Source organism: Staurois parvus, unplaced genomic scaffold, assembly GCF_062004578.1.
Source record: "Staurois parvus isolate SC_StPar_1 unplaced genomic scaffold, SC_StPar_1.0 ptg000198l, whole genome shotgun sequence".
NCBI lineage: Eukaryota > Metazoa > Chordata > Amphibia > Anura > Ranidae > Staurois > Staurois parvus.
In genome coordinates, this window is record NW_028317994.1 from 7912445 (window position 1) to 7933241 (window position 20797).

A 20797-nucleotide genomic window follows, 5' to 3' on the forward strand; every position below is an offset into this window, starting at 1 on the left:
GAACTGTTGAAACACATTTGCTCCATTGTAGTCAGGCTTTCCTGAGATGAGTGAACAGCTTGGACAAACTGGTATGCTGACTGGTTATATACTCAAGCGAAATTCCTTTGGAGCAAGTATGACCAGCAGCTAACGAGTTAATCCATGTCTGCATCTCCGCATGGCTGCTGTCAAATAAAAACATCTATACATCAACAATACTTTAGGGAAGCAAAAGCTTCATATGTTCTGGAGAACTGGAGCTATATGACTTTATACATGCACAGTTTATTACAAACACAACATAAACAACATGATCATGAATAAACACACTGCAAATGTAGAACCATACATATATATCCATGCATATAATCACACAAAGCTTACTTTTGTTACATGCAGTGGTAAACTAAATCATGAACTAACCAACTAATCAACATACTAACTGATTGCTGATGTAATGGTTTGAATTTGTTTAGTCATATTATAAGGTAAGAGAAAAGCATGTTTTACATAAATCATTAGTAATCTAAGCAAGCTTGCTAACAAAGATAATGCTAACTGTTTGTCACAAGCATGTTGGAAGTGCAATTTTTCTTTGATAGTGAAATGAATAGTAAAAGCTGGAAAAATAAAGGACCATTTTAGTAGAATATTGTAGTTTTGTTGGCAGATGCTGCAGCTACTTGATTGTTGGTGTGGGTGGCGGTGTTTTATATATGCATGCTTTTGTTTGATATGAAATACAGATTGTTCTACTTACGTTTAGAACTTGCTACAAAAATTTGTATTAATAATATGTTTTATGGTTCAGATATTACAAAAAAAAATTCCTTATTACACCGCAAGTATCGTTGACAAAAGAGAAAATTGTCTAAATTGCTTTTCTTTCTGTGTATTCTTTTCATGGAATAATACTTATCAAGTCTTGAGGTGCTCCCACACAAGCAGAGATGTTGGTCAGGTTTGGCACGTTTGACCTAAATTGCCAATAACTAAGTTATGTATGAGGAGAAGCTGTCTTTCCTGCTTAGGTAAAATAAGTTAAGATATTTGCATGGGCAGGATAGAAAATACAATCATATGATGGCTACATCTGGTCATATATGTATTCATACAACTGCTTCCATTGCCTCACCACAAAATCCAAAATTTCTCTTTTGGGAGCCAACCATTCCGTTCTGTCTAAATTGGTCATAGGTGTGCTCTGGCTAAATGTAGGAAAGGTCAGGCAGCTCATGTCTGTGCAACATTGGACAGCTTGGCTTTCCGGAGAATAGTTAGCTTTATGTTTAGGAGGCTTTAGGGCAGCCCTGCTTCAGAAGACAACCAGACTGAGGTAAGATTAAGCTTCCTAAGAATATCCAGAACTATTTTATGTTTTTTTTGGTGTACAATCTAAGCCAATAGATAATTAATGGCTTTATTTCCTATGTGAAAGTGATAAGTGAAAACTAATCATGGGGTTTACTAAAGATCAATGTACTAGAAAAAAACTGATCTGTATGGTATAAAGTATACATTCTCAATCACTGAGGAATATAAAATAACCTACAATATGACAAAGAGCAATGAGCTACAGTAACTATACATTAATCAGTAATCAATTTTTATTGGTCTTAGGTTTTAGCTACTGTAGTATGTTTGATTTCTGTGGTTTATCACTAAAGAATTGTATGTGAAGAGTTACCAAACTAGGAAAGGTTAGGAATCTGATGGAAATACAGGAAGTTTGTTCCCTACACATCTATCACTCATGAACAGTGCAGGCAACAGAGCTGGTAGAATGGGCAGATTTCTCTAATGTCTTGATTTGGGAGCCATTACTATTCAGGATTTCCTATTACCATATGTCATCTTAGAACACAACTGTGTCATACATTAATACAAGATAATAGTTAAATGTCCTGAATGAGGTAAGAACAAACAGAGGGTGCACAGGCCTAGTGCATTACCATAAAAAATGTTTAAGAAATAAAGTAGGTGTTGTACTCACAAACGTCAATAAAGTCAAGGCACATCATAAAAGAACAGCTGGGTCAACACCACGCTGAGTAACAGTCCGCAATAGGGAGTGTAGACATCCAATAGGCTGACGCGTTTCGAGGACTTGCCTCTGCCTCTTCCATATGTCATCTTAGCACACAACTGTGTCATACATTAATACAAGATAATAAATGTCAACTGCAGGACAGATTTATGTTTTTTGGTTCTCCTGCATGGATGAGGCATGGATTTTCTGCTTATTTTTTATTATATTTTTTGAAGATGTAAACATTACCAAAGACCCATTCTTTGGCTTCAGATGTAGAGGTTAATGTAGTATAAAGGGGATAAACAGTAAGGCCTCGTTTACATGGGTGGATAAAAATAGGCAGTTGAGCCATGGTTTTATAGCCCCCCGATAGCTGAGGCACAAGTGTGACCAAATGAGACTCATTAAATTGATTAGGGCTGCCCCATAACCACAGCTGGCTTTCAATGGCTACCATAGGCATTGAGGAGGCAGCATATTGCCTTTGATGCTTCTGAAAAGTGATCTACCACAAATCTCTTTTCAGAGGGGCAACAATGAGGCAGCACACATAAACAAGCCCTACAAGAATTCTGTTAGGACCTGGTTTACTAAAGTGTAAGATGTAGTGCAGTGAAGTAGACATAGGTCTGATTTACTAATGTAAAAATTCAAGAAAACATGGTCCTGATGTACTAAAGTGGAACATGGGTGTTATACAATGTGCATTGTGCATTTTCATGTGCAGGGAAAATAAAAGAAATTATAACTTCCTTTTTACTTTGCAGTAAATTAGGCTCCTGGTGTGAAAGATAATATTATTTAGTGTCAGTTGTAAACTTTCTAAAACATTGATTGATTCTTAAAATTGTATTCAAAATAATAGTGTCACCTTAGATAATATGATTTCTGTATTTTGCCAGTCCACTGTAGTGTGTGATTGGTGATTCATTTTAAATTAAATAGGTAAACAACATGGAAGCTCCCATATGTTACTAAATGGAAACATACACATGAGTATGGGACATCAAGCATGAATACAGCATATTATTTATTTGTATACCAGTGAGTTTTATTAAAAGTGTATTTTTGTGTTTTTTTCAAAATCACAGGATCATAGTATATTTATAATATGGATTTGTCGGACAGCAGAGTTTTAGATTTTTGTATGCAGTTTGTAACCTTTTATATTAGTGTAAGTTAGTAATCAAATGCTATTTATTCAGGATATAGAATACACATCTTCTAAATGTGTCTACATGTTTTCCAAAGAAGCAGAGTATACATTGCCCATTGCAATTCTACAGGAAATGGATCAGCAATCCATTAAGATGCCAACAGATAATCTAATTTGGAGCTTAATCTCTAAATTAGCCAGACCCCACTCTTGAAGCATGCCTAACAAAAATAGAAAAGGAGAGGGGAAAATAAGTTTCTGTTCAGATCGATTGAAGTAGCTGAAGCGTGAAGAAAACTGTTTGTTTTTTTCCCCCCTTTTTTTTGTATAGCTGTGATCACGTCTCAGGCCGTCTGGTAACCAGGAGAAACCAGACATGATGTAATTCCAGATTGAACTTGAACTTCAGGGACTTAAAATGTGGGGCAGTGGGAACAATGGACCATAGGAATCAATAATGTCCATTTAACAGACGACCATGTTGGGAACTTAGTGTTAACATTTATGGAAGAGAAACAGCAGGATCTGCTGTGTGACCAGAATGAGATGGTCTAGATACAAGATGTTGAAAGTAAAGAAAACAACTTTTTTCCCCTTTTTGCTCTAGCAAATGTTTTCTTCTGTCTCTCTTTCTCTGTGAGCGGCCTGTGCAGATTCCTGCAGGATTAAAAATGAAAAAAAAAGTAAAGTTCTCGCTGTGGTAAGCCAGTTGCCTGCTCTAAGCACTCTTTGTTCACTTAGGTAGAACAAAGTTAATCTTACATTTCCTGTCAAATGATTTTTGGAAGGACTGTAAGAAAGGAAGATCAGTTAACTGGCCTAAGAACTTTTGCACAGGCAAACTGTGCCTTTTATTTGTGGAAATGACACTCCACATATAATCTAAAGACATTTATATACCGAAAAAAACAGGTCTTATACCAGTTGACAGTTTTTCTGTTTTCATTATTGGTGTAAACCCATATTATAGAAGTATGTAGAAAAGGATTATTGACATCACCCACTGGCAACTACAGTGTATGTACAAGACTAATAAAAGCATGTCTAAAAGTGACCCAAGGCCCATGTAATGGGAATTTATTTTAAAACCATTACTATTTACATAGAATATCTGATATTTCTTCCATAATCAGTATTATACATTATTATTCATGTAAAATATTCAGATCACCATTCACAGTTTACTAGCTTGGAGTAAAGCCATTTATCTGAGCAGAATATATAGTAGATATTTTTGATTGGCAGCTAAGACACCAGTCATTGTCTTTTTGTAATTTAGTAAACTGTAGCATATTTCCTATTGCAACTGAACCACAGCTGCACACCAATGCCAGTAGTATTTAGTGTAGTAGTTCATTTCTTTTACAAGATAAAACCAGAAAATCCCTGCCAAGTCCTCAAGGCCTGATATGGGATCACCCTTAAACAGGTCTTAATCCTGTGTAAGAGTGAAAAGCATCAGGGCTTGAAGATTTAGGCAGGGATTTTGCTGGTTTCATCTAGTAAAAGAAATGGACTACTAAATACTGATATCAGTATGCAGCTTTGGCCACTTTTGTTGGATTGTGATTTTGAGCTTGGAAACAGGAATGTCACCTATGGCTGGGGGCGTGAGTCAGAATGGACTTGGAGTAGTGTCAGTTTGCTTCCTTGTATTTGTAACACATTTCCTATGGGTCATTCTCCTCTGTGGATTTAGTATAAGTCCCTATAAAAAGGCCATTCCTTTTAATTTCATCACACATGATTTTGGTTGGGGGGTATATTTAGGTGGATAGAAGCATAATTTGGGTAGATCTGGACAATGCTACATTGTCATGGAAATTCGCCTGGGAATGTAGACAAATATGCAATATCTATAATTTAAATTATTTTTTTAAAAAGTACATTGTTTGCACAATCTTGGAAAGAAAAAATTCAAGGGAGATAGACTATATTTTTATCTAGTTTTGACCAAATGTAACCATTATATTTATTTTTAAATATGGAAAAGTTATGTTGGATGTATTCATAAAGTATTTACGTAACTGTTTCTATAAAATGTGAACTTATGAATGACTTGGAAAGCATACAAATTGAAATATCCTTCATGTGTTATGTGTAATTACCATAATCTACATCTCAGAGATAGAACATGAAGCACGGATATGCATACAGAAGCCTTTGAGGCCCAGAGTATGTTATTGGCTGTATTTGTCAACTGATACGATGAGAAAGCTACTGTTTGAAGAAACCTGCATTAACGCATAGCAACCAATTAAATTTACACCTTTGATATCTACTTGCAAATTTTCAGTGCAATGGTCTTTGGGCATATTTCGATGGCATCAGTTTGACTTTAGTTTGAAAGGCTTCTGAGATTATTCAAAATTCTTTGATTGCAGGGCCTACAGTTTACTTCCATATGGCCTGCATTTGACCTTCTTCAAGAAGGTTTTATAATCCAGTAGGCTCGCATGGAAATGCAAAACCCAGTTGGTAAGTAAACTCAGTAAGTAAATTAAGTAATTGAAGCCCATCAACAGGGGCTGTTAACCACTTGCCAACCTCGCTATAGCCAAATGACGGCTACAGCATGGTTGTCCAGTTGGGAGGACTGGGAGGGCGTCATGTGATGTCCTCCCAGAGCGCCCCCAGCAGCGCGCACCCGGCGATATCTGTGATCACTGTGTGCTACGAACACAGCTGATCACATGACGAGGTAAAAGGCCAATCACAGCAGCCTTTTACCAGGTGATCAGCTGTGTCCAATGATACAGCAGATCATGGAGTAAATACAGTTGCCGGTTATCGGCAGCACTTTCTCCACACTGTCACAGCTTGAGGAAAGTACTGCTGATAACCAGCAGCTGTCACAGAGCAGGTTGACACTGATCATCAGTGCCCTGATGATCAGTGCCCTGCAGTGCCACCTACCAGTGTCCAGCAGTGCCACGCACCAGTGCTGCCCAGCACTTGCACCCATCAGTGCCACCAGTCAGTGCTGTAGGTCAGCGCCGCCTGTCATTGTTGCCCAGCAGTGCCCATCAGTGCTGCATATCAGTACCAATCAGTGCCATCTATCAGTGCCCAACATTGCTGCATATCAGTGCAGCAACATCAGTGCCTCCTGATCAATGCCCATCAGTGCCGCCTCATCAGTGCAGCCTATCAGTGCCCATCAGTGCTGACTTTCAGTTCAGCCTCATCAGTGCACATCAGTAAAGGAGAAAAATTACCTGTTTGCAAAAATTTATAATAGAAACAAAGAAAACATTTTTTTGTTATTTTTTGCTCTTTTTTGTTTATAGTGCAAAAAATAAAACACCCAGTGGTGATTACATACCAAAAAAAGCTCTATTTTTGTGAAAAAAAATTATAAAAATTTCATATGGGTACGGTGTTGCATGACTGCGCAATTGTCATTCAAAGTGCGACAGCGCTAAAAGCTGAAAATTGGCCTGGGCACGAAGGGGGTAAAAGTGCCCAGTAGGCAAGTGGTTAAACTGCTTGGTTGCTCTAAGCAACATTTTTTCATGGGAAAAATCTCTGTCAGTGTTAATATTGTAGTAAAGAAGGTTATTCTAGAAAAGGAATGATATTGCATATTATTATTTATAAGTTTTATATAGTGACAACAATTTGCGCAACACTTTACAGTACAGTTACAATTCAATTTAATACAGGTGGAATCAAAGGGCCCTGCTCATTAGAGCTTCCAATCTAAAAGGGAGGGTCAGGTGATACAAAAGGTAATAGCTGTGGGGCATGAGCTGATGAAGAAAATAAAAGTACAGTTGTTAGGTGGGGGCAGGATAGTCTTCTCTGAAGAGGAGGGTTTTCAGGGATCACCTAAAAGGACAGAGTAGGAGATAGTCGGACAGATTGGGGTAAGGAGTTTTATAGGATGGGAGAGGCTCAGGGGAAGTCCTGGAGGTGAGTATGGGAGGAGGTGACAAGGGAACTAGAGAGCAGGAGGATTTGGGAGGAATGAAGAGAATGGTTTGCTTATAATTTTAAGACAAGGTTAGTGATGTAGCTGGGGGATGAGTTGTGGATGGCTGTGTACGTTGTAAGGATTTTTAATTTAATTTATTTATTTTCCCTTCTGGATATGTTAACCTAATCAATACCCTTACGGCTGCACATTACACAATAATCAGTTATGTAAATAATAGGATTTTTTTAATGGAAAAGTAAAGGCTGTGGGTGTTAGGAGGCTACACAAGGAATTTATATTTACCTTTCCCACGCTATCCTGCCATTCTGATCCACTGCTGAATATTCCTTGAAATTGTGCTATTCCATCACCAAATGACATCACGTGGACCTGGTGATTGTATACTAAGGCACCAAGCGCTGAAAAATGAGGAGGGGCGAGTGTCAGTGTTCCACTATACTGAGCACTAGTGTGTGTCAGATAAAGATAGCAGGGAAGTAATTATAAATGTATTGTAGTACACACTATCAAGCTATGTAGGAAAATTCATTAAAATGACCAGTATCTTTTAAGGCTAGTAACTTATAGTACCAGGGGCGGACTGACCATTTGGAAACTCGGGCACTGCCCGAGAGCCCGGGGTCAGTAGGGGGCCCCATGAGATGCCCCGGTACCTTTTTCATAGACTTTCTGGAGTTTGGGCAAGGACACAGGGGCCCCATGATCCCCTATTTCTCAGGGGCCCCATGATTTGTCAGTCCGCCCCTGTGTAGTACACAGCAGTTCTTGAAAACAACTCAAGATGTATCTCACATATACCCTTGTCTATAATAAATGTACCAGACTTGAAACACGGCATAATAATAAAGCAGTGAGGGCCAATTCACACCGGATTACAGCCCACCGCAACCCACACATTGCAGTGCACTTCTTTAAACAAACCATTCAAAATGATGCATCCCACCTCAACACATGACAATCTGTGGAATTTTTTCACAGGACAACACGGCATGGTTTTTGATATGCTGGGGTTAGGCACACATGCATTTTGAAGGTGGGTTGGGGTGTCATTCACAATTCATGTGACATGCATGATGTGGTGTGGTGTGAATGACCCCTAAATGTGACATTCACAAAATATTCACTGCAGATTAATTCAAAACAAAAGCACCAGAAAGCTACACCTGCAGTGAATGCTCAGTGAATGTCATATTCACTGCTTTATAAATATACCCCAATTATTTTGTGTTTCACATTTATTATTATTAGGTATATTGTGAATAATTTCACAGTATTAGTTGAGTTTGCTATGAAAGGGATTTGATATTGAAATGTTCTATAAGTATATATTTAACTAGTATTAAACAGATATATTATATATTTGATTCAATATACCCAGCAACATTTTTTTTTATTTTAAGTGTTCCTTCAGGTAGACATCTAATACAACACTGAAATACATATGTTAACCTTTCAAAGTATTTGTAATTCTGCTTAAATTGGGATTGATTTACTAAAGGCAAATAGACTGTGCACTTTGCAAGTGCAGTTGTTCCAGAGCTTAGTAAATGAGGGGAAGTTCTGCTGACTTCCATCATCCAATCATGCGCCAGCAAAATGCTGTTGTTTATATTTTCCTTGCATGTTACTGGGTATTGTTTACTTTACTTCATTTGCTGAGTACTAGAGTAACTGCACATGCTAAGTGTACAGTCTCTTTGCCTTTAGTAAATCAACCCCTTAGTCTTGTGACTCACACATGTCTGCCACCCTTCACAGCCAGGGAGATGACCATACTATTCTGCTGTACACTTCTGCTTTGCAGCTTCCTGGGTATCTTTCCTGCTTATTGAACAGAGGTATTAATATAAAATGATTCTAGAATGAGCAGGTTTTAGGTGTCAAAGGATGTTGTAAAGCAGATGCAGCAAATGGGTTGACTGTTTTTTGATGCTGCAGTTGGGCAGAGGTGTGGAAACTAAAAGCCTGGCTGAATCGAATCACAGATCCTTTAGTGGAAAAAAGCATTTCATATATATATATATTTCAACTCAAATTTCTCTGGTAGTTGCACTGGGATGTTTATAAAGCTGTACAATTAGTAATTGAAACCTAAACAGTTAAAAGATACATGCATTCTGCATTTCTACTGGGCTGATGATTATCCTGCCTATCGATATGGTAGATGTCATGCAGTTAAAGAAGCAACCACAGTACAGTCATAGAGCAGTTTAGTAAAACATACTGGGGGAGATTTACTAAAACTGGTTCACTCACAATCTGGTGCAGCTGTGCATGGTAGCCAATCAGTTTTTAACTTCAGCTTGTTCAATTAAGCTTTAGCAATAAAACCTGGAAGCTGATTGGTTTACATGCAGAAGTGCACAAGATTCTGAGTGAACCAGCTTTAGTAAATAAACCCCACTGTGCCTCCCCCTGACTGTGCCATGCATGACATTAGACACCTAGGGGTTTATTTACTAAACCTGGTTGACTCAGAATCTTGGGCACCTGTGCATGGTAGCCAATCAGCTTCTAACCTCAGCATGTTCAGTTAAGCTTCAGCAATAAAACCTGGAAGCTGATTGGTTTTTATGCAGAAGTGGACAAGATTCTGAGTCAATCAGGTTTAGTAAATAAACCCCTTATTGTTTGTCTTTTGATAATATTATAATAAGGCATTACCTAAGTTTATCTTTTTTATATTGAAACTGTATTGTATATAAAAATGTTTAAAGCCAATGAACAAACCCTCACTAGAAGCAATGTATTTTGTTAACTTGTAGTTGAGGATCTTTATTTACCTTTCACTTTGATCCATGAGTATATGTAGATTTGTATTTTAATAAGTATACCCTATTCAGTTTCTCATGCAAGATTCTTTATGTGAATGAAATAATACAAAATCATTTTTTCTTTAAATCATATATTATTAGTTTTATTTTTTTTTTTATCAATGCCTCTTTGCTGACGTTTCAGAAAAATATTAAAACAAGATTTTAAACAAAGCTCTGCTTTCAACATTCCATTTTAAAACTTCAAGATGCTTTGAGTAAATATCGATTTAAAATATGACCTCCGCAAAAGAGTCTCCTGATGTCAGTTGATAATCTATTTAAATACTAGTGTTTAATTAAAAAGTTACAAAATGTTATCAGCCTCCATACACACTGGTGTTACAGCAGATTGACTACTACATGTATATATGTGCGTGTATATGTGTGTGTACTAAACTCCTATTTAGTACTATGCTGTACCATTGTTGGCCCTAATACCAGCTGCTAAGTCTTCTAGTAATGTCATAAGGGTCCCCCAGTGTCCTATTAGAAACAGTTTTGAGATATAAATGTATAACACAACTACCCAAGGTTGCTGACTTTCTGAAAATGCTGTGATTAAATCCATTAGGATGTTATTTTACCCCCTGAGTCTGCACTCATGATAATTTGGTTAAATTGGGATTCATACAACAATACTCTTTCTAAGTTGTTTATTAAAAGCTACAGGGTTAAAAGGAAGCCCGAGATGTAGCTGTATAACTCCTCCCACTCCCATCATTCTTCAATTTCTTGCTAGTATCTTAGGAGAATAGACGTCTTCTCTCAGAGAGGGACAAACCCATTTTACTTGACTTTTTTGGGTTTTTTTAGAATGTATTTTTTCTTCTTTCATGATTCTTCATTTGCTGCAGAGCCTTACACTGCCTTGGATGTTGTACCCGATGTGGTGCCTGCCTATATTGTGACTTTTATACGTGCTTTACAGGCCACCTAATGCTCTGTGTTATTTGCAGAGCGATGTACAAGTCCAGGGTATAAGCCTGTGTCTGAAGACTCCATAGTGATTATCTCCAGTGGATGATGAAAACTCACAAGGGCTTTACCCTTTATGAAGCCTGGTGTTTGTTAACTGTGTCTCTGGCTACATCCCTTCAGGGATTTTTAAATGTGTTGCAGGCATCCTGGCTATTGAGTCTTTGCTACTTTCCATTGTGTTTTGTAAGCACACTGCTTTTATGTACCGCACTTTCTACATCTGTCCCATGAGTGGGCGCTTTCTCCACCACTTCCGCTTTCTCCACAAGCCTCTATCGCCACAATGCTCCTCTGTAGGAGGTCTACACTTTCTCCTACAGAGTCTGTTTCTGATATGCCTGCAGCTGTATCTGTATACCCAGCTGATAAGGAGTGTAAGCTCTCCTTTTTGGGCAGTTTTATCCTGAGAAGACTGTTTCTGCTGACATTACTCCTAGAATTTAGGAAATCATACTGGTTCTTATTGATGCAGTGCATGTTTAACACTGGAGAAATCTGCATCTCATGGGTCACCAGTCTGGGTTTGCAACCTGTTGTACCTTCCATACCTTCCAAGAACATTTTGTATTCCAACCATTTTTGTATGGTGACTAGTCTAATCCTGACTAATTATTCTTCCCTCCTAGTTGGTTTGCTGAGCTACTGTATGGAGGAGGCATTTACTATGACATGGGCTATTTCTACTCTGTATCAAGCCATTTCTTGTCTTGGCAAAACCAACTGGTTATGTAGAAGACATTCTAGTATTTAAGGATCCAGTGGACAAAAGATTGGAATCCCTTTCTAAGTCCTTATTCTTTTGGCAGGCATTTCCTTACAATCTGCTTTGGCTGTCATGTCAATTTACCAAACCCTGGGCATTTGAACTTTGATTAAGTCTAAAGCTCCTGATTCAAACCGACCCTTCACTTTTGAAACAGCTCATCTCAGTACATATCATATCCAGAATGAGTCTGCTGTCCATCCAGAGGACTCTTTTGCATAAATGTTGGTCTGGTGAACACAAACAAAACAAAACACACACATGTTGTGTATGTCCTTTGAAGGACAAATATCTCTTTGAAACCTCCTTTTGAGGACCCAGCAGAAGAAATCTAAACTTCACCCTGGAAAATCATTCTTTCTCAGAGGCTAATGAACAGTTCCTTTTGTTTCTCCCAGGACACCAATATCGCAACCTTGGACTCCCAAATCTTCCCAGCCTGTAAATGAGTCTTCCTCACAAGGAGAAGACAATGCCCACTTCTTAAATCAGGGTGGTGGGGTGGGGCGTATTTTGGTCTTTGCGCCCACCTAGACCAAAAACATCTTGGATACAAGGATGTGGTTTCCAAGGGCTAGAATTTCAAGCTCATCTGTACCCCTATTCATTTTGTCAACCCTGCCATCATCGCCACATCGACTGGCATACTTCCATGCTGCTCTGGAACAGCTCCTCTCTGAGAGAAACATTGCCACAGCCCCGATAAGTGAAGGCTTTTTACAGTTTCTGCTCCAATCTATTTCTGATTCCTGAAGCCAAAGGAAGCATACACCCCATTTGAACCTAAAGCACTGAATATTTCATCTAAATAAAAAAATTCCTCTTAGAATTTACCAGGTTAGTCATTGCCTCTCTTCGTCTGGGTGATTTTCTGGCCTCTGAGGACAATAAGGATGTCCTGTTGCATGTCCTTTCCCAACATCTCAACACTAAATGTGTTTTTGCTATGGACGCACAGCACTTGCTGAGATTCTTGCTCATGTGGGCAGCACAGTGGCTAAATGGTTAGAACTTCCGCCTGGCAGTACTTGGGTCATTGGTTCGAATCCCAGCCACGGCACCTCCTGCCTGGAGTTTGCATGTTCTCCCTGTGCCTGCGTGGGTTTCCTCTGGGTACTCCAAATAAATGCTGGTAGGTTAATTGGATCCTGCCTAAATTAGCCCTTGTATATGAATGTGAGTTAGAGACCTTAGATTGTACGCTCCTTGAGGATTAGGGACTGATGTGAATGTACAATATATATGTAAAGCACTGCGTAAATTGACATCGCTATATAAATACCTGAATAAATAATAAATAATGTGCTTGCTCTGCTTTGCTAGCTGGATCTTCCCATTGTGAGATTTCTGGATGACCAGTTAAATGTCTAACAAATTCTTCACACTGTACAAAAGGCAATTAAACCAACTCATCACTGAGAATATATATAGTTCTCCTTCTAGATACTGCTTAGTCTGTAGTTTTACTTCTGCAGATCAAACTCCTTACTCTGCTTCTATGTTTAAACTCTGCAGTCCAGGGGCCATCCTAGTCTCTGCATTGCATGAGCATTTCTGGGCTTGATTGCAGCAGTCATGCATGCCCAATTTCACTCCAGAAAGTTGCAACACAATATTCTTGCTGTGTGAGACAAGAAGGCTCACTCTATGGACAATCATGTACCATACACCCATGACCTGGTTATCTGTGGTAGCTTTCGAATCCAGCTCTGGAGTATAGGAAATTCTTCCATCGTTTTTTTAAATTCTTACACTGAATGCCAGACTGACAGGATATTGGTGCAGGGGTTGCCAGAAAGTAGCTTGTCTGTGATCAACATACTTGAGATCAAAATGATTTGGTTCGACTTAATGCTGGACCTTAGTTGGGCAATGCCACAGCAGGGGCTTACATCAACTGTCAGGGGGTAAGCAAAAGTCTTGCAGCTCAAAGAGAAGCTGCCCAGATTCTGGATTGGGTTTCAGCCCTGTCCAGCATGAAAATTCCATAAGTGAAAAATTTGAAGACAGATTTGGCCAGTCTCAGGGGATTCAGGGGAATGGTAACTTGACCAGGAGGTGTTTCAAGATCTGTGTTGCAGGTGAGGAACGTCAAACGTGCTTCAAAGTTTGACAAAAAATTGAGCACAATTGTCTTCAGGTCCAAGGATCCTCTAGCCATACCAGTGAGAACTCTGGTGACTGTTGGTAATACCCATCATACTGAACTGGCCCAGGAAGTTGTATTATGACCTCATCAAAATCCTGGCATACTTTCCATGGGCTCTACCAGATCACCTGCATTTTTTCCCAAGGACTGGTTCACAGTCTCTGGCTTTAAGAGTTTGGCCGTTGAAGCCTATGTACTGAGAAATATGGGCCTATCCAATTCTGTTATTCCAACACTTCTACTAGCTAGGAAATCCACCTCTTCCAAGGTTACCATTGCACTTGGAAAGTGGACTTTGCATGATATGAGGCAGAGAAATTCCATCTTAGGAATTACTCTTTGGGATGCAAGCTGCCAATTCTCCAGTCTGGTCTGGATCAGTATTTGGCTTTGAGTTCATTCAAAGGTCAGATTTCATCTCTTGTGATTTCTTTTCACACACAGTTTGTCTCTCATTTCTTAGTGTCAACCCTTGTACAGGGTGTTACACATATAGTTCTATCTGTATGTTCATCTGTAACGGGAGAGAAAAAAAGCTGTGCTTGAACTCCCACCAGTTGTGAAATGGAGAACACAAGTGCACAAGCAGGGGTTTCTGTTAGCACTTTTTATGCAAATCCAAATGGGAAAATAGGCTGCAACAAAGTGACATCTTCAATTATACATCCTTTGTTAGCTCACATTGAGATCCAGTCCAAAAGGAGAGGCTTACATATTTCAGCTCAACAGCCTTAATCAAGGACTGTGGACTAATAAAATATGTATAATTGCCAGCTATTTTCCTGTTTGGATTTATGTTTACCTGTGACTGTGTGGGATCTTAGCCTGTTTTTATCAATGTTTAAAAGGCCACCCTTTAAACCAATCAGGGATATTCCTTTGCCAACACTCTACTATAATGTTGTTTCTCTTGTTGCCATCATGGTGGCTCACTTCTGACGAACTTTTTCTTGCCCTACACAAGGGCAAGGTTGTCTTGAGGCCTGTCCTGCCCCAGTACACACCAAGAAGATTATCCTCGTCAGCTACAGCTACATCTTGCATCTTGACTGACTCCCCTTTTTTTACAGAATCCCCTTAGAAGATGACCTGCCTCTCGTTGAACCATCTCTAGGTGGATTAAGCAACTCATATTTCCACTCTTTAGGTTTAAGGACAAGGTTCCACCTTTCACACATTTTACTACCAGAGTACACTCCAATAGATCAGGAAGCTCCTCATAGGCATCTTGTTCTCCAATTGCAAGGCTGCCTCTTGATCTTCTGGTCATCTGTTCACATGTTCTCCAAGTTGTACCAAGTGGATATTCAGACCTCAGCTGATGTAAGCTTTGGAAATAAGGTAATTCCGACAGCTGTTTTGCTACCACCCCTTTATCCCCCCAGTGTTGCCTGTTTATTATGGGCTTGGTAGTGTTTTGTTTGCTGCATTTCCCACCCCTCAATTGGATTTCATGTGTATATCTCATATGTCTCAGAAGCTCTTTCTGACCCTGTATCCCTTAATAAAGATTATGAAAACAGGATTTTTTACTTACAGTAAAATCCTTTTCTTGGAGTTAATTAAGGGGAATAGCTCCCACTCCTTTGTTTTCTGAACACTGCCACTACTCTTTTGTAAGAAACTGAAGTATGATATGAGTGGGAGAGCTAAGAGGAGTAATATATTCTGACTAACAATTTTTTGTTGTCCTTATCCAATTTCTCTTTGGATGGCAGTATAACCTGTATGTCTTAGTATTCTTTCTAACAATGTGTCCCTTATTGAACTCTAAGAAAATAATTTTCTATTCGTTAAAGGTTCAGTGCCAGTGTTCCTTTGTTGACTAGTGATTTTGGAAATAATAGGTGTAGAACCCAAATGCATTGGGATTTTGATATATATATAATAGACTTGTGGGTCATTTGAGATTTGTTGTCTTTATTAACCAAGGGCTGCCTCACAGATAGGTGACATTGTGATGGGAGTCTATGTTCTAATTCATTTGCTGTAGACCATCAATGTTGCTGCCTAAAACATGGTTAAATGAAAATTATAACAGTCTTTGGCCATTCTAACTATATTTGCTTTCTTGACAGGTTACAGATATATAAATTGATGTTTTATGTATTTTTTCATTATTTGTCTGCAGTCGTTGACAAAAATCTCTAATACAGGGTGTTTCTATAACAGACACGGTGGACACTTTTATGATAAAAATCCCAGCACTACTGCTGTATTTGTTGATAGATGCTGCTAATAGAAAATCCAGAAGAATAATGTCTCTGCTAGGAGAGTAAACAAATTAAGAAAAATATATGGAATACAATACACAATGTATTTAAACCTGCCATTTTGAGACTAAAAATAATGATGCTTAAAAGTTTGTTTTACCAAGCAAATAAATGTTCAGGCAAGTAAATGCAGCTGTAAATGCTCCCTCTAGGCCTGAATGCTTAGCAAAGCTCTGGCAATTCCTGTTAGCATGCTCACATTCCACACATCCCTGTTGGCCATTGGGTAAGACCATCACATTGGTGGATCCATAGAAGTGGGAGCAGGATGGAGTGGATAAGCTCAGGCACTGCCTGGAAGTGTTAGATGTTTATCCATTCAGGTGTTGAGATAGAGCCCTATACCAGCTTTTAACTTAATTTATGTCACTTTAAGCACATTTTTGCATGTGATCACATGCAAAACTAATGTAGGATTTTCTTATTGATGCATGTTTGCTTAGTTCCACATAAGCAGGTGCTTAGGGTTGCATACTTCTTCTGCAGGGACAGTTTCATATGTTTATGTTCATTAATTATATGGTACCATATTTTATTGTTGTTAGCATCTTCATAGTGCAACTTTTATTAGTAATATTCTTTGCGATTAAAGTTTTATGTTGTTTTTCTATTACAGTCCTGGTACCTGGGCTAGCTTGGTTCCTTTCCAAGTATCCAATAGGACATCAATCCTACCAAGCAATGTCCAAAATTATGGACTAAATATAATTGGAGAACCCTTTCTTCAAGCAGAGACAAGCAACTGAAAAATAAAGAAAAGGAAATTTGAATGAACAGAGAGAAGGAAGAAAGGACATGAAGAAAACATGAAAGACAAGTTAAACTGACCAGCATTTGCAGCACTTACAATCACTGATTCCTTTAACCTTTTTAGTACTTGCAGGACCTGCAAAGCATTGGCTATCAGGCCTCCAGAGCACATGAGAGGTTAAGGCCGAAGCAGTCGTGACACTGAAAGGGTGGCTATTAAATTTCACAGATGGGTAGAATGCAACTCCTGCTAAACTAGCATTTGTTATCTAATGTCTGCTGGGAAATAAGCGCTCTTTCTCCACGACAATATATTTTGTATGACTTTTCTAGATGCCTTAATAATTGCATGATAAGCTAGTCCTGTTTGGTTTTAGTCTTCTTGTTGTTTACGCATGGGAACACTACTCCCATTTCTTCTCACAAAAGAAAGGCTGTGAGGCAGCACCGCTGCAAAAAAAAAAAAAAAAGCCACAAAGCCACCCCTACCATGGATCTCCTTACATAGAACAGTTGTCATGTTTAACAGCATGTGGAAAGAATGCATTAAATAATCTTCTAATCAGTCACTACTACCAGAAAGAGATGCAACTACAGTAATCCATACTACACCTAACATGTTTTCGCATGCTACCTAATCTGAAATGTCAGCAGATTTGTGTCCCTCGGATTCTTGCTGAAATTGGTCACCCTTGTGTTTTTATAGAGATATCAGGGCAAGAATCAAATGGGATATAATTCCCACAAGAGATTAGTGTAGAGGCAAGTGCTACTAAATAATTATTTAATGTGGCATAATTATAGTTAGTCCTTTAGTCCTCTGACTCTAAACTGTAGGGCTTGAAAAGCTACAGCCTGCATAGTGCCAGATCAAGCCTATGATTTTTCCATGTGGCCATCTGGTGCTGACAGGTAAAAAAAAATATGAAATATTTTTTTCCCTCAATATATGAGGGTTAAGTTAAAAAAAAAAAAAGCGGCAAATCCAGACAAATCATGTATTTGAGATACTGAAATAAAAGGACTCTTAGCACTTATACTGGTGGGGCTACCATGAAGGGGCCAAGTATTTATTTATGATTAATGGTTGAATTAGGGGAAAAGGGGGCAGGCATCAGCACTAATAAATCAGGACAGAACTCAAATACACATACTATTTAACCGGTCAGTCTGCAGAAAATTGAACAACTGCCCATAGATCATGTTCTTCTTTAGAAATAAGAACAGCAATTTCAGTCACCTTCTCAAAATAAAATAATAATGCCTATTTACATAGGATAAAAAGAAGAGTAATCATTAAGTACAGTTTCCAGTAGTTGTATTTTGCACGAAACTACAATGTCCACATCACGTGCCTTGCCTTGAATTTAAAAAAAAAAAGTGACATCACTAAACTTGTTTTGCTGCATTTATTATCATTTTAAAATGTTACCATTTTTATGGCAAGATATTTTGTACTCCACAGGGGGAAAAAAATTCTGTGACATCCTGGATTTTTTAGACAGTTATACCTTATCACATTTATAAAGCATATCATGGCTGTGTATAATTGCCGCTTAAAAATAGTAATCAACCAGCAATATTTTCAGTATTTTGGTGTTTTTCTATTAACCTTTCATGTTTTTCATCTTCCAGTTAATATGGGGAAGGAGGGAGGGAGCTGGAATGGGGTTGAAATTTTTACAAAATTATGCAATACCAAGTTTTGCCTATGTAGGTAGTGCTTTTAGCAGTATTTGGTTATTCTAGGTAATTTAGCAGATAAAAAAAGAAAAGTGTAAAAAAAATTAAATGTATGTTTTTTTTTTTCATTGACCAAAGTGGGTACTGCTATTTTTGCAGTGTGATGAGGTCCTTTTGTGTACTGACATGGAGAGGAAATTTTGTTTTATATATGCGTATAAATATATATATAAATATATATTTTGGGTGGGTGGGAGGGCAAATGGAATTTTACAAGGCTGCTGTAAAGCAGAATGCCCACATAGTGGCCATGACTGCAAAGTGACAATATTGCCTACTGTAAAACAAAATCAAACATTTTGCTTTTTTTTCTTTAAAGTTAGTTCTTTATTATCTAGACTTGATCTCATAAGATAAAGCTAATTTTTTCATCAACCCTTGAATACTGGAATATTTCAGGATGTAGACTTGAATATAATTCACTGTGCAATTTGTTTTACAAGGATCTGACCACAGGATTCTTCAAGTGATAGAATCCAGATATTAGATAATGTGTAAAATAAATGGTATTGCATTAAAACTGCGGTGCATTTTAGCTATCATCTTCCGTTGAATTTAGTACCTTTAAAGGTCACTCTACCCAAAACTATTTCAGTGTTTGGTAGCTGCTGAAGAGTTGAACTACATAATGGTTGCCTATAGCTCTTCAGCTCTTTAGCAGTCAGATCTCTGCACTTCAGTTCCTTCAGCCATTTGAGGGGTCATAATCTTCTTGTTGGATTTTTTGCTTATTTTCTATTAAAGAAAATGTATCAAGAGGTGTGGGAACACACCAAAGTGGGTAAAGACATCCAAAACATTCACCTTTGAATGGACTGATTATTTTATGTTATTTAGCAATAATATAAAATAAATGAAATAATTTTAATTTTAATACATAATTTACTGAAGTGGTAATTTTAATTTTAACTCATAAAACATCTGTTCACCTTAAAAGAAATCAGTTTTCGAGGAACGTTCTGTGTGTTTTTTTTTTACATTCCATTCTAGCTTGATTGGACATTTCTTGTAAGTGTAAAAATTACTAAGAAAAAACAGCACCTTTCATATTTACTTTTTCAGTATAAAACTACAACAAGTACATTTTGCATTTAAAGGAAAACATCTAGCTTCTTTACTTGTTGATTACATTTGATCATACCAACAGCATACATCAGTAATAGTCAACGTATTTCAGAATACCCATTGTTTTCAAAATGTCTGTGTTAAAAATATCTATGATTTATGTTTATCCATCATTCATTTGGATTCATTAAGCAGTGACCCAGTGCAGACAGCAGTTAAATTTAATTGATGTCAGTAATTGATCACTTTACAAGGCAGTGGATAACTTCCTAGTTGATCTCAGTGAACATTCTTTATTTAATATGATTTTACAAACCCCCCAGTGTGAATTCACTCATCAGTTAAATACTCATAAGTGAAACATGGCAGCAGAATTGTGGAACCCTGGTGACCACATCCTCATACAATTAAATTTATTATTGTTCTCACTGTCAATCACCCAATGAATAGTTATAACTGGGATTATGTGGCTACTCCATTTGATTCATCTGCTCAGGCAGATCTCTTAAAATACTCAATAGCTCAGCAGGAAAACTAATGCAAACATGAACTTGTGCAGCCACTACAATGATAATTATCCTTATATCAGTGTACTCATTAATCTCTTCTCTGTTAAAGCTGTTTGTTAAGGAGAATCATTCTTGCAAAACGACAAAGTTAGATTTGTAATTCGGCAGTCCTGTTGCAAAATGTAATTTTGTTTTTACTATAGTCCTGGACTTGTGGCTTGCGGAATGACAGAAAATCCTTGAAGAGCACGTTAACGCAACAAAACAAATTTCCCTCCTTGGCAAAAAGGAACAAAAACTGTAGTTGTAGTGTTGTCTTTGCAGTGTTTCTCAACTATTTTACAGCATCTACATCTAATATCCTAATATCTATTTATTTTATGTGTTTACTATTAGGCAAAAGCACTTGTTTAAGTACAAAGATTAATAAAAACTACCATGACACTTAAGTTGATTCTAACCCAGCAGCAAAACTGGTCTTTCCTATATTAATGCCAGTAAACACATAGGTTATCTCAGAGAAGGCTCGTTTTAGAGCTCCACTGCAATATTCAGCGTGTGTATGGGCTTCTACTGATTTTTAAAACCTACAGTTATCCCCATCAATATGTTTTGTGCAGGATGAAAAATTCTGTTGTTTA

At 37.9% G+C, this 20797-nt stretch overlaps 1 protein-coding gene across 7 annotated transcripts in view; it reads left to right on the plus strand.

The window, feature by feature from the left end:
• The window catches only part of NFIB (nuclear factor I B), a 287809-nt gene extending 269390 nt beyond the window's left edge, over positions 1-18419 (plus strand). For all 7 annotated transcript variants that reach the window (XM_089678082.1, XM_089678083.1, XM_089678079.1 and 4 more), the window contains one exon: positions 16706-18419. In XM_089678082.1, the coding sequence (XP_089534208.1) occupies positions 16706-16835 (130 nt within the window). In that variant the 3' untranslated portion in view covers positions 16836-18419. The remainder of the gene's footprint in view (positions 1-16705) is intronic.
• The last annotated feature ends 2378 nt before the right edge of the window (positions 18420-20797 follow it).